General features: G+C 39.8%; 3 protein-coding genes across 3 annotated transcripts in view; 1 reads left to right on the top strand and 2 right to left on the bottom strand.

The window, feature by feature from the left end:
* Positions 1 to 12: 12 nt before the first annotated feature.
* On the top strand, positions 13 to 7115 carry LOC118427634 (flocculation protein FLO11-like). The gene is made up of 8 exons (XM_035837513.1): positions 13 to 529; positions 1062 to 1199; positions 1655 to 1876; positions 2993 to 3133; positions 3576 to 3821; positions 4526 to 4648; positions 5128 to 5919; positions 6296 to 7115. Exons 2-8 carry the CDS (start codon positions 1076 to 1078, stop codon positions 6442 to 6444), a joined length of 1797 nt encoding a protein of 598 aa, XP_035693406.1. The 5' UTR covers positions 13 to 529; positions 1062 to 1075; the 3' UTR covers positions 6445 to 7115.
* A 77-nt stretch (positions 7116 to 7192) lies between these two features.
* The window catches only part of LOC118427676 (calmodulin-like protein 1), a 14399-nt gene continuing 5496 nt past the window's right edge, over positions 7193 to 16095 (bottom strand). The window contains exons 6-9 of the mRNA XM_035837573.1: positions 12137 to 12326; positions 9556 to 9690; positions 9111 to 9233; positions 7193 to 8601 (exon numbers count right to left, since the gene is read on the bottom strand). Of these exons, the coding sequence (XP_035693466.1) occupies positions 8554 to 8601; positions 9111 to 9233; positions 9556 to 9690; positions 12137 to 12326 (496 nt within the window). The 3' untranslated portion in view covers positions 7193 to 8553. The remainder of the gene's footprint in view (positions 8602 to 9110; positions 9234 to 9555; positions 9691 to 12136; positions 12327 to 16095) is intronic.
* LOC118427669 (calmodulin-like) lies at positions 14163 to 15721 on the bottom strand (the record flags this gene model as incomplete). The annotated part of the gene is given in 2 exon segments (XM_035837565.1): positions 14163 to 14735; positions 15629 to 15721. Coding segments are annotated over 2 exon segments (135 nt in total), but the record flags the coding sequence as incomplete, so codon positions are not given.

Raw genomic sequence — 16095 nt, forward strand, 5'->3', positions numbered from 1 at the left:
TAGTGTCCTTGGGGTCAGTTGAGAGGAAAGTCATGTATCATTTACCGTGTCTGACGTCAAAACACAATACTCGTCCAGTCCTCAATAATACAGCGTTCACTATCTCTTAGCTGCCATAATCTACAACTGAATTATTAATCGAGGTTATTACCATGGTGCTTAGAACACAATTGTGTTACATAAAGGTTGTGAATTCAACAGGGAACTGAACCTACAATTTGGGCAACAAACACGAAGTATCGAAAGTCATATGCTTGTATGTTAACGTTAGATGTTAGGCTACGTTGGCTATCTCGCAGTGCCACGCGAGAGTTGATCATAGGGGGATCAGAGGAATAAACAGAAATGACATTTTGACTGAGAGTAAAGTGATTAGCATTTCAAGAACGTCATGTTCGCGTGACTGGCTATCGCCTTTAACATTCATAATCATTGACACTGATCGATTGAATCTTTTGTATATGTTACCAGACAGATATCTGCGCAACACAACAATTGTACGGTGGATCTGTAACAGGGTACGGGCAAGGTAAGAAATTCTTTATAACATCGAAAATTCGCTTTACTGTATATTTGTGAAATGTATTTACAGGTAACAGTGTCCAGTATCCTTAAATTTGAGTAGCCTGAGTACCATCCTCCGTAGTGACCGCTGGCTCAATACTTTCGCTTGCTAACCACGGATTAGCAGGCCGGAAAGTAGTGAGCCAGAGGTCACTACGGAGGATGTAGAATGTGGCTAAAATTGGCTAAATGGCTAAAGTTTGAGCTTCATTTGATCATGAGGTTGTTCTAAGTGCACAGCCAGCATGAATGTATCTTTATCTACATGTATATACGAGTGTAACCACCTTCGGCGTAACATTTGAAGGCATGACTATTTCTTGTCTTTTGAAATGTGGCGGTAGATATATTTAGTATGTCCATCAATTAAGTACTGCGAGTAGTAGTCATTTTGCACACCATAGTCTAGTCTGGCCATCTTTCTTCTGTCTTCGAGTCTTGTCGGAATTGTTCGCACAGATTAACCCGGTAATCTGCAGCTGCCGGGTGTTTTCCAGATGACGGCGGCAGTATGGTCTCAGTGTTCCATGTGAAACCTGGTATCAGTCCACTCCCAATGGTCATCTTGACGACGATGGCATCTTCATATGTTTGGTTACTTTTGCTAAGCGCTGTCAACCTTGGCGAATCGGCAGGTAAGCTTATAGTTGACGTCAATGTGATTTGTAGATTCTTAGTACATATATGAATATATAAATGTGATCATAAAATTCAGAAAAGAACTCCATAAAACCAACAAAGTGGAACTACTTCTACTTATTGTTTGAAGTAAAGTTGTTTTGCATTGCCGAGAATCCCATGCGTATAGACGTCTCATTGTATATAAGGACACGTAAAGACACACGTAAAGATGGTCTATGTTCACTGTCTTACAGTTCACGGTTCAGAACAGTTAAAGGTAAAAGTAGATATTTGCTTTAGTATCTTACGTATCTTTACTAATTCTATTTTTCATCCTTTCATATATTTTCAACACTTTTCATAACGCAATGTAAAGCGTCTCCTCGCCCTTTCTCTGTGCGCTCGCCATTCCATCCTTTATTTTTGAAAGGCCAAAATGACAACAGCTTCTTGATCTGTATTACTGCAGCATGTACCAACGGGGGTACGTACACCACGTCGTCCAACGCCACCATCACAACAGACAACTACCCGTCCTTCTACCCAAAAAGCAGCTGTACTTGGAGTCTGCAGGTCACCCATGGCTCGGTTATCCTGTTGAAATTCAGCTCCTTTGACATCGAAGAATTCGGAAATTGTGCCTTTGAAAATGTGATCATTTACGACGGCAACACCACAGGAACGGCACTAGGTAAGTTGTTTAGCACAGTTTTACCAAAGTTGGCGTTGAACTAGTCTGTGTGATACAAACTCTTCTGTCCAGAGCTATAACTGACCCCTCCCCATGGCCCCATGAGGCTGGCGGATGTCGGGTGGGCTGCTATAAGCGAGATTAAATCAGGCTAGCAATGAGTTTTGAGAAAAACGTGGATAATAGAGCCTGATCGTGAAATACTTGTACTAACGTTACATGCACACATGAGACGTGGCTTTTTTTTTGGGCATTTGAGGCGAAGACTCGTGTACAACCAATGAGCATTCATTAAAGCTCCTTGATATAATTTTGACGGGCAGCAAAATTTCTTTAAAATACTTATTGTAGGAATGATGGTTCAATGAACGCAAGAGAAGACAGGACTTTTCCTCTTCAATTAGATCGCTATCCATTTCGCCATCCATTTCGCTATATATACATGTAGGTACATCGTAACTTACACTGTTAGCAGCTAGTAGCATCTCATTCACTTTTGCGTGCATAACTTTGACCTCGCCAAATGCTAAACCTAACCCTACCCCTACCCCTACCACTAACCCTAACCCTAACCCTAACCCTAACCCTAACCCTAACCCTAACCCTAATCCTAACCCTAACCCTAACCCTAATCCTAACCCTAACCCTAATCCTAACCCTAACCCTAACCCTAATCCTAACCCTAACCCTAATCCTAACCCTAACCCTAACCCTAACCCTAATCCTAACCCTAACCCTAACCCTAACCCTAACCCTAACCCTAATCCTAACCCTAACCCTAATCCTAACCCTAACCCTAACCCTAACCCTAACCTAATCCTAACCCTAACCCTAACACTAACCCTAACCCTAACCCCTAACCCTAACCCTAACCCCTGTCACACCTAGCCTTAGCATATACATCTGGGGGTTCGAGCTACCCTGTGAGGATGCCCCTGCTGTATACATGGTGGTCACTCTATGCGGACAGTTCTTGAAAAAAAGAAAGATTTTTCCATCCATCTTCAACTTACAAACATTAAGTTGTAAGGGTCTTAGTGTCACTGGTCTTGTTCAAGTTGTTTCAAATGATGTTCCCCAATCATTTCACTGTATATCTTTTTTTTTTTGATGCAGGACAATTTTGTGGAACCATCTTACCACCTGCCATGTTGTCTACAAGTAACACCATGACAGTAGTTCTGACAACGTTTGGATTCAGTAACACGGAGTACACTGGCTTCTCTGCTTCATTCACAGAGCAAAGCACATCCTCAGGTCAGTAAAACATTAATTTTTCAATTCACTTAAGGTTCACCGCAAAACAAGACATTTGGAGCCACGCCACTCATGTGTAATGGGTTACTGTACTGGATCCTGAAGAAATATGTCTACCCTTTACTTAAAACGTTTCAGATTGTACCCCACTGGTAAGCAATCCCGTGAAAGCTTGTTCCATAAGTGCTGTAATGTACATTCCCTTTGTGTGTGTCAATACACAGAAAAACAAAAGTTCAAGGATCTCACACCTCCGAGGATTTCTCGTAAGTCTCGTCAGTAGTAGAGTTATAATGCAACTAGGGTTTTGATTGATATTTTCTGTGTCCATTGATCACAGGTCTACTGTCACGCAGATACAAAGGAACCACTCATAGTGACATGAACAAGGTTATCTGCATCTAACATAACGTTTTCTCTCTTTAATAAAATGAATTTTCAGGACTCGACTCGGGCTGTTCCAACCTTGCGACCTGGACCGGTACTGCAGCTGGGTCCATCGCGTCCATGCACTACGGCACCAGTGCTAACTACGACGACAACGCTTACTGCAAATGGGAGATCACCGTCGCGCCTGGGAAGTACGTCAACTTGACCTTTCACCGGACCTTCTGGGTCGACCCGTTTTGCGTAGAGGCCGACAGAGTGACGGTCTACTCTGGTGTTACCACTGGACTGACAGAGCTGGGTACGTTTTCACCCATTTTTGTAAATTCATAAATGTGTAAACAATGTCTCCAGAGCGCCACACAAGATTTTTGACCCATATACACTGCATATTAGAGTCGTTTGTGGTCGTTTGTGGTGTTTCTGAGTCGTTTGTGGTCGTTTGTGGTGTTTAGGCACACCCCGTTTTCATGTTGTTCTCGAGGCAGGCACTTTAAGGCTAGTTCACCTTAAACCGCGGGGTAGCCTATATCCGTTGTATTCATAAACAGAGATATCAAGTCGACGGACGGTGGTTTCAAACTACAATGTTATGTTTTAAAATATTGCAATTTGAAACCGCAGAAACGACTTGATATAGATATATGTGTAGATATTCTTTAAATACAACGGATATAGGTTACACTGCGGATTAAAGGTAAATTAGCGTCTAACTATAGTCGGTTCAGTGTAGAGGCACAGGAAGTGACCATTTGGCACATGTATAATGTTAATTGTGAAATTTATGAATCACAATAAAACAAAACATACGAGAACCTCTAGATATTTCATTAAGTCATGAGATCTTTGAACTCCTGTTTCCTTTGGAAAAAAAGGAATCAGTTGGAAGAAAACTACTTATAGTTAGCAAGTAAACTAGAGGTACACTGCCAATACTAACTGTTCTATTATGAAATAGATGAATAGATGTATAGATATGTAATTAAGTGTGTTTTCCCTTTTCAGATTCATTCTGCGGTCACACAGCTCCCTCCTCACTTCAGTCATGCTCGAACAAAATGACTGTAGAGTTCACATCGGACTCGAGCAACGAGTACACTGGCTTTCTCGCATCATTTTCACAATCAGGTACGTGTTGAACACTGTCTGTAGACATAGGTGAAGCCTTTGTCACACATGGCCCCGACTTTTTCCAGAGCATGGTTGGGAGTCTGTCGTGAGCAAGGTCATCAGTGGTTGGCAGTTTGTCGGCGAGGTTGCCTACTAGTGTTTAAAGTCAAATTAATGTCAGTGAATTCAATTAATATAAACTGCCGCATGCGATCAGAGGCAACTCCAAACAGCGCCCACCTTGGCTGGAAAGTGGTCGGGAAAAAAGTTGTGCGAATGTCCTAAATGTATGACAAGGGTTTGGAAGAAGACAGCACAGTAGAAGACCGTCCGTCTTTCGTAATTTCATACCTTGAACTATACTATGATACAACTCTTCGTCGTTTTCAGCTTTTCATCGACGAGGGACAAAATTGTTTAGAAATAATTGTTGTTTGAATATTACGTGTCCGTTGCGTTGTATCTTGTAAACCATAAAATATGTCTTAACTGTGCAGACACAGATCCAGCTTGTGCTTCCGGTACTGCGTCGATGACGTCAACTGCTGAGAGAACGTCAAGTGCCGCCATGACGACAGGTTCGACTACAACACGCCAGGTCACTACACCAGTACGAATGGTGTCAACCGCAAGTACACAATCGCCGTCTACGTCACGTACAACGTCATCAACAACAACTGCACCGCAGCCATCCACGTCACGTACAACGTCATCAACAACAACTGCACCGCAGTCATCTACGTCACGTACAACGTCATCAACAACAACTGCACCGCAGTCATCTACGTCACGTACAACAACAACTACGTCACCGTCATCCACGTCACGTACAACGGCATCAACAACTACACCGCAGATATCTACGACGCGTACAACAACTTCAACAACTATTACACCTGCACAATCTACGTCACGTACAACAACAGCTACGTCACCGCCATCTACGCCATCTACGCCATCTCCGCCATCTACGCCACTAGAACGTACAAAAACAACTACGTCACCGTCATCTACGTCACGTACAACAACAACAACAACACCAACAACATCACCACCGTCATCCACGTCACGTACAACTACATCTGCGGCTCCCGGTGTGTCAGCCACGCACCGAACTACAACAGCAGAGACGACTCGAACCAACCCTTCGGTACCAACATCATCAGCAACACAGCATGTACCGACTTCATCTACGCCTACCAGCGGTGGGTCAGCGGTGTATACAGCCTCTACAACGTCTGCACAGGCGACAACGTCAGGTAGAGGTACACATGCTGCAACCACTACAGGTTAGATATAACTATCACTTACGGTATTTGTAGGAAGTTGTCAACGTGAATAAGGTTTAACTTTCACTTAGTTTGAAAGGACACCCTTTTCTCTATAACATGCGCATACCATTACTTTCTGTTTCTGTAGACGTTACAGCGTTCTCAGTAAGAGAAAGGTTTCAAATTGACCTTATTTACATTCGGACATATAGCCTATCTAGACTACACGGAAGCATGTAGCGTGTTCTCATCGTACTAAACTTGTTATGCAAAAAAAATCTTTTTGTCTTGAAAAGAAGCATGTGAATTTGTATAACATGCCTTGGTGAACATACCTAATGGGATGACCATAGTTATTGATTAACAGATATACATTTCTGTACTCCAAATGCAGGGTCCGCCAAAGCCCCAAAGAAAAACGTTGTTCAACTGTGGGTTATTGGATCAGTGGTCGGATCTGGAATGGGTGCTATCGTCGTGGCTACCATGACTATCTTCTGTTGTTGTCTTAAAAAGGATGCAAACCGCGTCACAACAGTGTAGCTTCTTAGAACACGGAAGTATAGGTGTTAAAGAGCTGTTACTTGTAAACAGTGTAAAAACAACGGTGGGACTTTGCATGGAATGTCTGTAATAATTAATCAACCACTTTTCTAGATAGACGTGTTTGTATTGAATTGTTTCTGCCAGTTAATTCTAGTGACGCTGAAGTTGTCACTCGAAAGAGATTGAGATTGTATTTGTATATTGTTTACCGTGTCTGTAATACAAAAACAAACATTTAAGCCAGTTCACGGTTTGAAGTGCGCATTTATGGTGAGATGTATTGTGGGTATGTCATACTAAATGTTGGCTACATCTATTTTAAAACAATGTCACGGTTTAAGTATTCAAATTAGTCTACTTCTGCTAATTTCCGTTCGAGCATATGTGCATGAATGAAAAATCCCGCTAGAGGTCGCTGGTAAGATAGGGATTATCAGATGCGTAGTCAAATGCAATGTATCCCATAATATGCATTAATGAGAATTTGCTTAAAACCTTACCTACAGATTAAACAGCTAGATTAATTTTTATAGGTCAAAAGCTGACTGTCCTTGCGATATTTTTCGATTATCATAAAAGTACCAGTACCAATTTCGGCAACACATCTTACAATAAAATTTGTAAGATTCGATTTTAAGTGTTGTCTTTTTTTAACGATATCACCATGTATCATATATTTCAGAACGTACTTTACAAATTATGATGTTTGATATAAAGTTATGAATGACAATCTGACAATCAAATATCATTCAACCAAAATATCTTTAATATGATTGCCTGATGTAGTAGTATCACAAATAGTGCAAAAAATACACAACAAATGCAAAAAAGTCCCACCATATGTATGGAGCAATCTAAGCCAACATGAACAATCTTGCTAATCACTACTCAGTTTTGAAAAACGTCTAAGGGTAGATTTCATTGACCATCCAAGGACTCTTTTTTTAACCTCCTTGGACCATCCAAGCATAACTTTTGCCTGATTTGTTTGTTTTGCATGTTTTACCTTTTCTTTGGAATTTGATAGCAAATCACTCAAAATATTATTCTTGCAAAAGTCCGACTTATTTCTTTATAATTTGTAAATTGTGTTTTGTATTTTCATTGATCATTTGTAAGCTAACTTCATTACGATACTTCATGACGGATTATGTTATGATTTAAATTTTATCTTAAGTCATGAGTTATTTTGTTCAATGCCTGCCTAAGTGCCTTGGCCAGGGGCTGGCCCCTAGCTCCGCTCCTGGCCTAGGCACTTAGGCAGGCATTGAACAAAATTTTATTCGATTATGTATAATTTAAACATTTCAAAGGATCTAGTTTCGGGGATGGGGGCTCACAAAAAGGAACATAGGCTTCTGCCACCCCCTGCATTATTTTGTTCTGTATATTATATCTTATTGATTTGTTTCTAATGAATGTAATTTATGCGAATAAATAAAGTCAAAATCAAGAAGCATATTCAACTTGACCTATGACTGATATGATAAATAATATTATGTTCTTCTGAAACACCAATAAATAAGAAAATGTAACTACTCTGGAATATTTGGAAACCACTTCTCCACTTGCAAGGTGCTCTAATATTCTCCTTTCTAGTAAACACGTTATCAGGTAGCATCGAAAATGTCACGTATGCTTCGTCGATGAAGGTTAGACATCCAGGTAATAAGATACGCTAAAGAAACAGATACTAAAGCAACTGAATATGATTTTGGAAACGGTCAGACTCTTCAGACAAGCATCCGGTGTCCGGTGTCCGGTTGCTTGAGTAACTGCTTTTTGGCGTCATATATGCGTGTTATAATCATAGTGTGTTCAAATACAGGAAATGGAATATTGATTCAATGTTGGATCTTGTTGCAAAAAGGTCCTAACATAGTTTACGAGTTTAATGTAGATCGCCTTTATAATGGTCAAAAGTCTAAATGAATTTGAATCATCGTTTTTGCCCATAAGATACAGATAAGTACATACAGGTCACTACTATATGTCAGGATACATGTTAGGCCACGTTGGTTTTATTACTTTTATACCGGCGCCAATATTAATAGTGTCTGGTGTTTTCGGTGGAAGAGTGGCGGATCCAGGACTGGTAGGACACCTTTACTTGCTCTTGTCATTCATCATCCGCACAAACTCTTCAAAGTTCACCTGTAAAATATCCAAGATACGTGAACTAACGAAAACGAACGAGATAAGATAACAAACACTAAGTCAAGTGTAGATGTAAGTGGGATGAGTAAATGAAGATAGAAAGAAAGAAGGGAAAAAGAAAAGGAAAAAGAAAGAAAGAAAGACAGAAAAAAAGTTGATTGTTGTTCCTAGAATGAAGAAAAAGCAAAGCACAGCTGTTATAGTTGTACAACGATTCTTTAAAGCAGGCGACGCAGCATGCCAACAAGGCCAACCTGAACAGAAATTTGTCTTCTAGACATCGTCTTTCTCCCATTAAGGACAGCGTTTTTGTGACAGGACCAGAATCTCTCTACATATTATAACATTCTTCAATACGGTTTAATTGAATTTGGTCCACTATCTATAGCCAGATAATAGATATACTGACAAATTAGTAAAGTCAGATATAAGTACAAACAATGATGTCTTTGTTGTTGATTTGGCATACCAAGAGTAGCGTAGCATGACTGGCATTCTGCTATTACCTGTCCATCTCCATCTAAATCAGCCTCTCGGATCATCTCATCCACCTCTTCATCTGTCAGCTTCTCTCCCAGGTTGGTCATCACCTGACGCAGCTCCTCAGCGCTGATGACACCATTACCATCCTACAGAAGACAAAGTTTGGAGTGTGAAAAGCTGCAAAGATTTGATGTAGTCGTCCGATATTGCTACAAAACTCGCATAGTTATGTAGATGGTACTATGATAGATCTGGGGACGTCAATGTAGCTCAACTGATAGCAGCCTTATAGTTGAGCTACTGGTTATAGAACTTCCGAATCTTTGTCCTGGACATGCTAAGATCTTATTTTGTTACTTTCCTTACATGATTTCCTTACTTTCTTGAATATTTAATTTTTCTAGAGTGTCAAGTTCTTTCGATGACTATTGTGGTAGGCGGAGTAATTTTTGCCGTGTAATTTCCGACCTTGTCAAAGACTTTGAAGGAATCTCGCAGTTCGTCCTCCTTGTGCATGTCCTTCATCTTCTGTGTCATCATTGTGAGGAACTCGGTGAAATCTATGGTGCCGTCTCCGTCCGTGTCAACCTCGTTTATCATGTCCTGTCGAAAAAAAAACATTATTTTTTTGTTGATAGATCAGATGATAATGATATGTAGGTGTAGTGCTTGATGGCATTCATCTGTCTCGAAAGACAATGGTAGGCAGACAGTTACTCGCCGTCTGCCTGGCCTGCACGTGACTTTTTAAGGCGAAGGAGCTAGGGGTGTGCACTTCCTTCTGCACCCTCTTGTCTACTGGCGCACGTGCATGCCACGTGTAAGACGACCCGACCCCAGCAGATGTAGGTTTCGTCACCTAGGAGGACTTCCAACCAAGGATGCCAGGGGTTCCTCCTACCCCTGACTAGTTTATAGCAGGTGCGTGATGTAGTATTTTATTTAATTTGCAACAACTATTGTAATGACTCTGTTATATGTATTGTTACACGAAGTATGCTAATTGCAACCACAATTGTGATGAATCTAAGCACATACGAGAGATTTTTTCTTGAATATACCATTCATCATCATCATCATTCTGTTCAACATGGCAAGGCGGTTTTGTGGTTGGGGTTGTTAACTTCAAATCTAAGGGTTTGGATTCCTATCCCTTACAGGTCCCAGTGCTGAGTTGAAATAATATGGAAATACAATATATATATATATAGATGACAAATTTTATCTCATTTGTCTTGGGAATTGTCGAATTGTCATTGCTTGAAGCAATGATGCGTTCTTTTCATTTTTTTTTAAATTTCGACGTCCAGTGTCAAAACTAATATGCGCAAGCAAGGCATAATGTGACATACTCGATAAAGCGGTCTAGTACAGTGGTTGTTGACCAATATAGCTTCGGTTACACCATGGCAAATATACCACTGATGACATTCAAATAATTGTAACGTTATTTTGCTTATTACATAACCACACCAGTTGTTATGTCCTTTGCATAGCCGTCCTTCGTCTTCTTGATCACAAATGAAGTACGTCGATGATTCAGACTGACCTTGATGCTAAATATACTAACCCATGGCCTTTTGCCACATGAGAATACTACAATAAGGAAATTACGATAGGATTTAATATTGCGTTTCCGATGAAAGCCCTGAAGGGCAAAAAGGTTGGTATATATATATATCCATCTCTTGTTTAACTTTATTTTTAAAATTGAAAGAACTGACCCAACAAATACAGGTTAACAATGTAAACCTGAAATGAATCACCATATTGGCATTTTAAATATAGTATATATTCTGATTACCCAGGTAACCGAAAACTACATTTTTTTCTGGGCAAAAATCATCTAAATATCTATAGCACTTCATCTGAAACAAGGACAGGTAGTGTCTGTTCGGTTTTCAAGGATTAATCATTTTATTTGAGTGAGCATTGAATATCAGTGATATAATATAATACTTGGATCATCCTATAGGCAAACATACCAAACGTAACACTTCACTACGTTCTAAACCAATAATAGTCTGTGCTGTATCTATATTCCGTAGGGAAATGAAACAATTTTGGACAAACACGTGGTCTTATTTTACGCTATTACTGATCCAAACAGAAGTATGAACCACTGATATAACATTAGGTTTGTTCAGCTTTGTTTACCCGACTATTTGCCCTGCGGCAATTAAAATAACAATTTACAGGCACGCAACGGGTCGGTCTTTTCACGCCGCCGATGAGAAGTCCCTTTGTTGTTTGGGTGTGTCACATCATACGGGTCATCAAGTCAAAACGTTGCTTCACACGGTGTGGTAGCACTGGGGGATGGTGACGGTATGGCCCAGCATAGCCAGAATAGATGACATTTAATCGTATGTTGATAATATTGGAGGTAGCTTAGGCCCTCTTTAAACTAGATGTAGACCGTTGTTTAGATAAGATTTTTCTGATTTTTCAAAGTAATGATATATGATACATGATTTGGGTTTATTCTTTCCTAAGTGACAAACACTTTTATTTTTCGTTTCGGCAAACATTCCTACCGGGCCCGGTTTAAAAATATGACCTTAGCATGATTACTGAGAACGAAGTTGAGCTGACAGGGCTTGACATACTTTTTTTGTGCAGACCTGCACTGGTGCAGGTAACATTGAAAATTACCTGCACCAGACAAATTTTACCTGCACCACTCTGAATTGAGGAAGTATTGATCATACTAAAATTGCTGAGGAACCATTCAAAAGAATACATAATAGGCGGCAATCCACATACACCTACATCATACTTCGGACATTTATGTATAAAACCCCTGTACATAGACCAGTGCAGGTTAAGTGCAGGTAGACATCAGAAATACCTGCACTAACCTGCATATGCAGGTGGTATTTCGAGCCCTGACTGGTTTCATGACGTTTAGAAAGGCGAAGAGATGCTCTTATAGCTTACAGTCCTATTCATAGAATCCATAACCCTGGAGGTACCTGCAGTCACAACCCAAATTATTACGTGATGACCATTGAATAAAGGAAAATACATCGTGTGTTTTTTTAAATACCTGTAGCTCGGTCTCGGTTGGTTTCTGTCCAAGACTTTTCATGACAGTCCCAAGTTCTCCTGCATCGATGGAACCATTCCCGTCCTTGTCGAACAACTCAAAGGCCTCTCTGAATTCGCTGATCTGTTCCTCCGTCAGTTGGTCGGCCATGGCTTTTATGATCAAAAGAAACGTTTCAGGATCGAATACACTTTGCCATTGAGTTTTCTATGTGATCTAACATTATAGTAGTCAGCATAGAGTGATCACAGTATTTAAAACTGTCCAGAAATGAGGCACCATTGAAGACATGTTATTGTGAGTAATTACTACTTTTTAAGAAACGTTAGAACAGTTTTTATGTATGTAACCATTTGGTATTCTCAATTAGAATTTTAAGACAAAACTCTTTATTCCAAGGAAAATTTATGCTGCCAATTTCATGCATAAGCACAAGTGCCCCCCCCCCCTCACCATGAAGTAAATATCTAATGTCCAATAGCCCAATTGTGAGTCCGCTGCGGCAGTGGGCTGTTAATCTACTGCGTTTTGGGTCTTGTATTGGAATGTGAAGCCAATCCCTTTGTCCAGCACGTGTACCGTATTACCTATCCAACCATGCCAAAGTCACGCATTCCGGCCTAGTCACAGAGCTTGTCTTGAGAAAAGCACACTTATCGGTGAACGCCATGGGTACGCCTTCATGTTCTAAGCCCAAGGACATTATGTAGGGGTATACTGTCAATACTAAACCCTATGAAGTCTACCTTGATACCCAAAATGTTTTTCAAAACAGGCCGGCGTTGCTTGTTAAGCAGCTTGTCAACATGACAAATGTATAGAAAGAGCATTAATACGGGTGTGGGTGGGGGGTGTGGACGAATGTAACATACCAAACTTGTCAAACTAGTTATTCCGTGGCGCCTTCTTGAACACAAAGTTACCTATATGTTTACTATTTTCTCAATTTGTGTATGGATCATAAACAATACGTACCTTAATTCTTGACGCCTCGTTAGATTATACGCAGAATCTACCAACTATTGATAACTTTAAGCTTTAAATAGATCGCACAACGAAGAGGTTTAGAGTCCCAGTGGTAACCTTTTGGAGATAATAACACAGGTGAGGTAAAAAGTCAAAGGGCATGTCCATGACCTTAAATAATGTCTGTGTCTTCAACAGTAGTGGTGGGCGGAGCTAAACAAACTGTCAGAGTTCCAAAACAACAGCATGGGCGCTAGTCTCTGAGTACCAGACTCCGCTAGCCGTCTAAAGAGTTACGTTATTTGCACGTAGCGGACTAATCTGTATTGGCGATGACCAGACAAGTCCTCTGATAAGATGTTGCCCCTATTGTGACCAATTCTTCCGTTTTTCGTGTTCGCCAAGAGGTACACGTATGGGGGAGAATGCATCAATGCTTGGAGCAGAGGATGGGATAACAAGGGATACATTGTACTGGAAAGATAGGCATCAAACCTTGGCGGAAACAGGCAGTTACACAATCGAGAAATACCAGACCTTAGTAAGAACAATTTGACCTGTGATTTTGTTACATAGTGATGCTATGTGAATAAAGAAGGTAGCCTAAGGGTGGTGTGGAAAATGGTAAAGAAGTTCCAAAGTAAATATTCTACAATCGTGGTAGTTATTAGCTGTGTAAACATGTCAGGACATAGTCTATGTGTCTAGGGTATGGAACCGTTAGCAATTGTTAGATTGTAGCAGTGTAGATAGTCTCCAATGTTCTATACTTTGTGAATCATAATAGTACGTTGTGTGAGTTTTCTGTTTCATGTATCTTCAAATGCATTTATCTTCACTGATAGCAACAAATGAAGAGCACGACAACCGCTGTCACTATAGCTATGAAACTTCCACAAAAACGATCACAAGTTACCTAACGTTAACATTCTTTACAAGAGATTAGAAAAAAGACGCTCATTTCTATTTCTTTGTAAATACAGTCCATAGTTGTGCTTTGAGAATCAATACTCACATGATGATATCTTCTTGCCAAACAATGAGACAGAACAGAACAAAATTTTTCAAGGCCACCATCTCTTTATTGTTTGGTTCGTCTTGATGTTCATGCGAAAGAGATCATCTGCTCCCCTCCTCTTTGAAGGCAAAGCTGCAACAATTTGCATAAAAGTTTATACAAAACTACGCTACTTTCTTCTCAAACCCGTAAGAACTATTCACAATACCTGTCCGAATTTGTAATGTGTGTGACATATCAATTGTTTCTTAGTTATGAGCAAACAGTCATTCCTAACTTCTTTTCTGTCAACATATGCAGTGGATGACTATACCAACATGGGTCCCTCACGAATTCAGTACATGTATACAAAATTAATCTAGAAGTAAGGACGTTAACGGTCTGGTTTTAAATTGGTAGATAGAAGAATTTAACATTATAGCATTTGAAGAACTAGAACATCCCAAAAACACAGGCCAAAAATATATGTATCTAAATACTGGGATTGTTTTTAAATTGTGAAAACTGAATAGTAGCATTCCGCGGTTGCGTTGCATGCTGGGAAACCAAGATGGCGGGAAATCTTTCTGGCGATTACTTCTCAGTCATCATCGTCACGAACTCTTCGTAGTTAACCTGCGTGGAGAATTGAAACAAAGATGACATGTACATTTTATAATATATTAATGGTGTCTTGAGAGAACAGAAGCACCGAAACGAAATTTACAAGGTTTGAAATATATTCATGGCAATATCTACACTGTACATTTATTTGGTGCATATTTTAGTCTGTCTTCTTTCAACATTGCTTCCCTTTAAATTTTGATAAAGTCTCTTTGTCTTCTTGTTTTTATTTTTCTATAGCTCCTCGTGAACTAGCAGGCTCTTACAATGACTCCATAATCTGAAATGTCTATCAGTTGTCTATCAGACTTCAAGCCTGATAAATTACTAATTCTGGTAACTCTGAGCTTCACTTCGTGTCACCCTGACCTTTACATCATACCAATATGCGGTGAGCATGACGAACATATGAAACATGTGATAACTTAGTGTTAGCTTTTACTAATTTTAGACTAGAGTAGTACCTTTGATATTGTTTTTTACTTCTCTCATGTTACCTGCAATTAGCCCTCGGCAAAGAATTTGCAATAAACATTATTATTATGATAATTGCAGAAACATAATAAGTAACCAAACAGAGAGGTACACCAAATATAACACCTCCGTTCATGGGGTATCAAGTGGTAACGTTAGTAATGTTTCCAATTGTAGAGACAATAATGTGAAAATAAGCTGGACCTATGTTTTAAGTTTCGCTACTTTAGAACATTTGTGTTAAATAGTTTATGTACTTAGACAATTGTCTTGGATAATTATCAGTCCATGTAAACTTCGATTTGTATTGTCTTGTCTCTGTCAGCAGGGCTAACCATTTGCAATAGCCACAGGCTATAGCTAGCTGGACAGCCCTGGCTGTGTGTATTAAACAGCCAAACCAATAAATAGATAACGAAGGTTTCCCTAACCTGCCCATCTCCATCTACATCAGCCTCTCGGATCATCTCATCAACCTCTTCATCTGTCAGCTTCTCTCCCAGGTTGGTCATCACGTGACGCAGCTCCGCAGCACTGATGAACCCATTACCATCCTGTAGACAGGTAGATACAATGTTTAAATGGAATAGATGTTAAGAAAAGCACAAAACAGTAAAACAAAGATTCTAAATCTTTTTATATCACTTTGACAGCTTTGGAGCTCAACATACTTACTCGGACCTGCATTTCAGATCGAAATTTTCTTAAAACATAACAAGAATCAATATGACACTCAGGATTGACAAGATTATAATTTAGAGGATAAAAAAATGAAATATGTAGAAAAAAGTTAGCTTCGATCTGGAAAAGGTTTGGGGTTGGGAGTATCCTAGATTTCTTCCTATATTTAGCTCCGGTTAGCTCCTCTGATCGCATTGCAATCAGTTTATGACTTAGC

The sequence above is a fragment of the Branchiostoma floridae genome, chromosome 12 (assembly GCF_000003815.2).
Source record: "Branchiostoma floridae strain S238N-H82 chromosome 12, Bfl_VNyyK, whole genome shotgun sequence".
In the NCBI taxonomy this organism is placed as follows: domain Eukaryota; kingdom Metazoa; phylum Chordata; class Leptocardii; order Amphioxiformes; family Branchiostomatidae; genus Branchiostoma; species Branchiostoma floridae.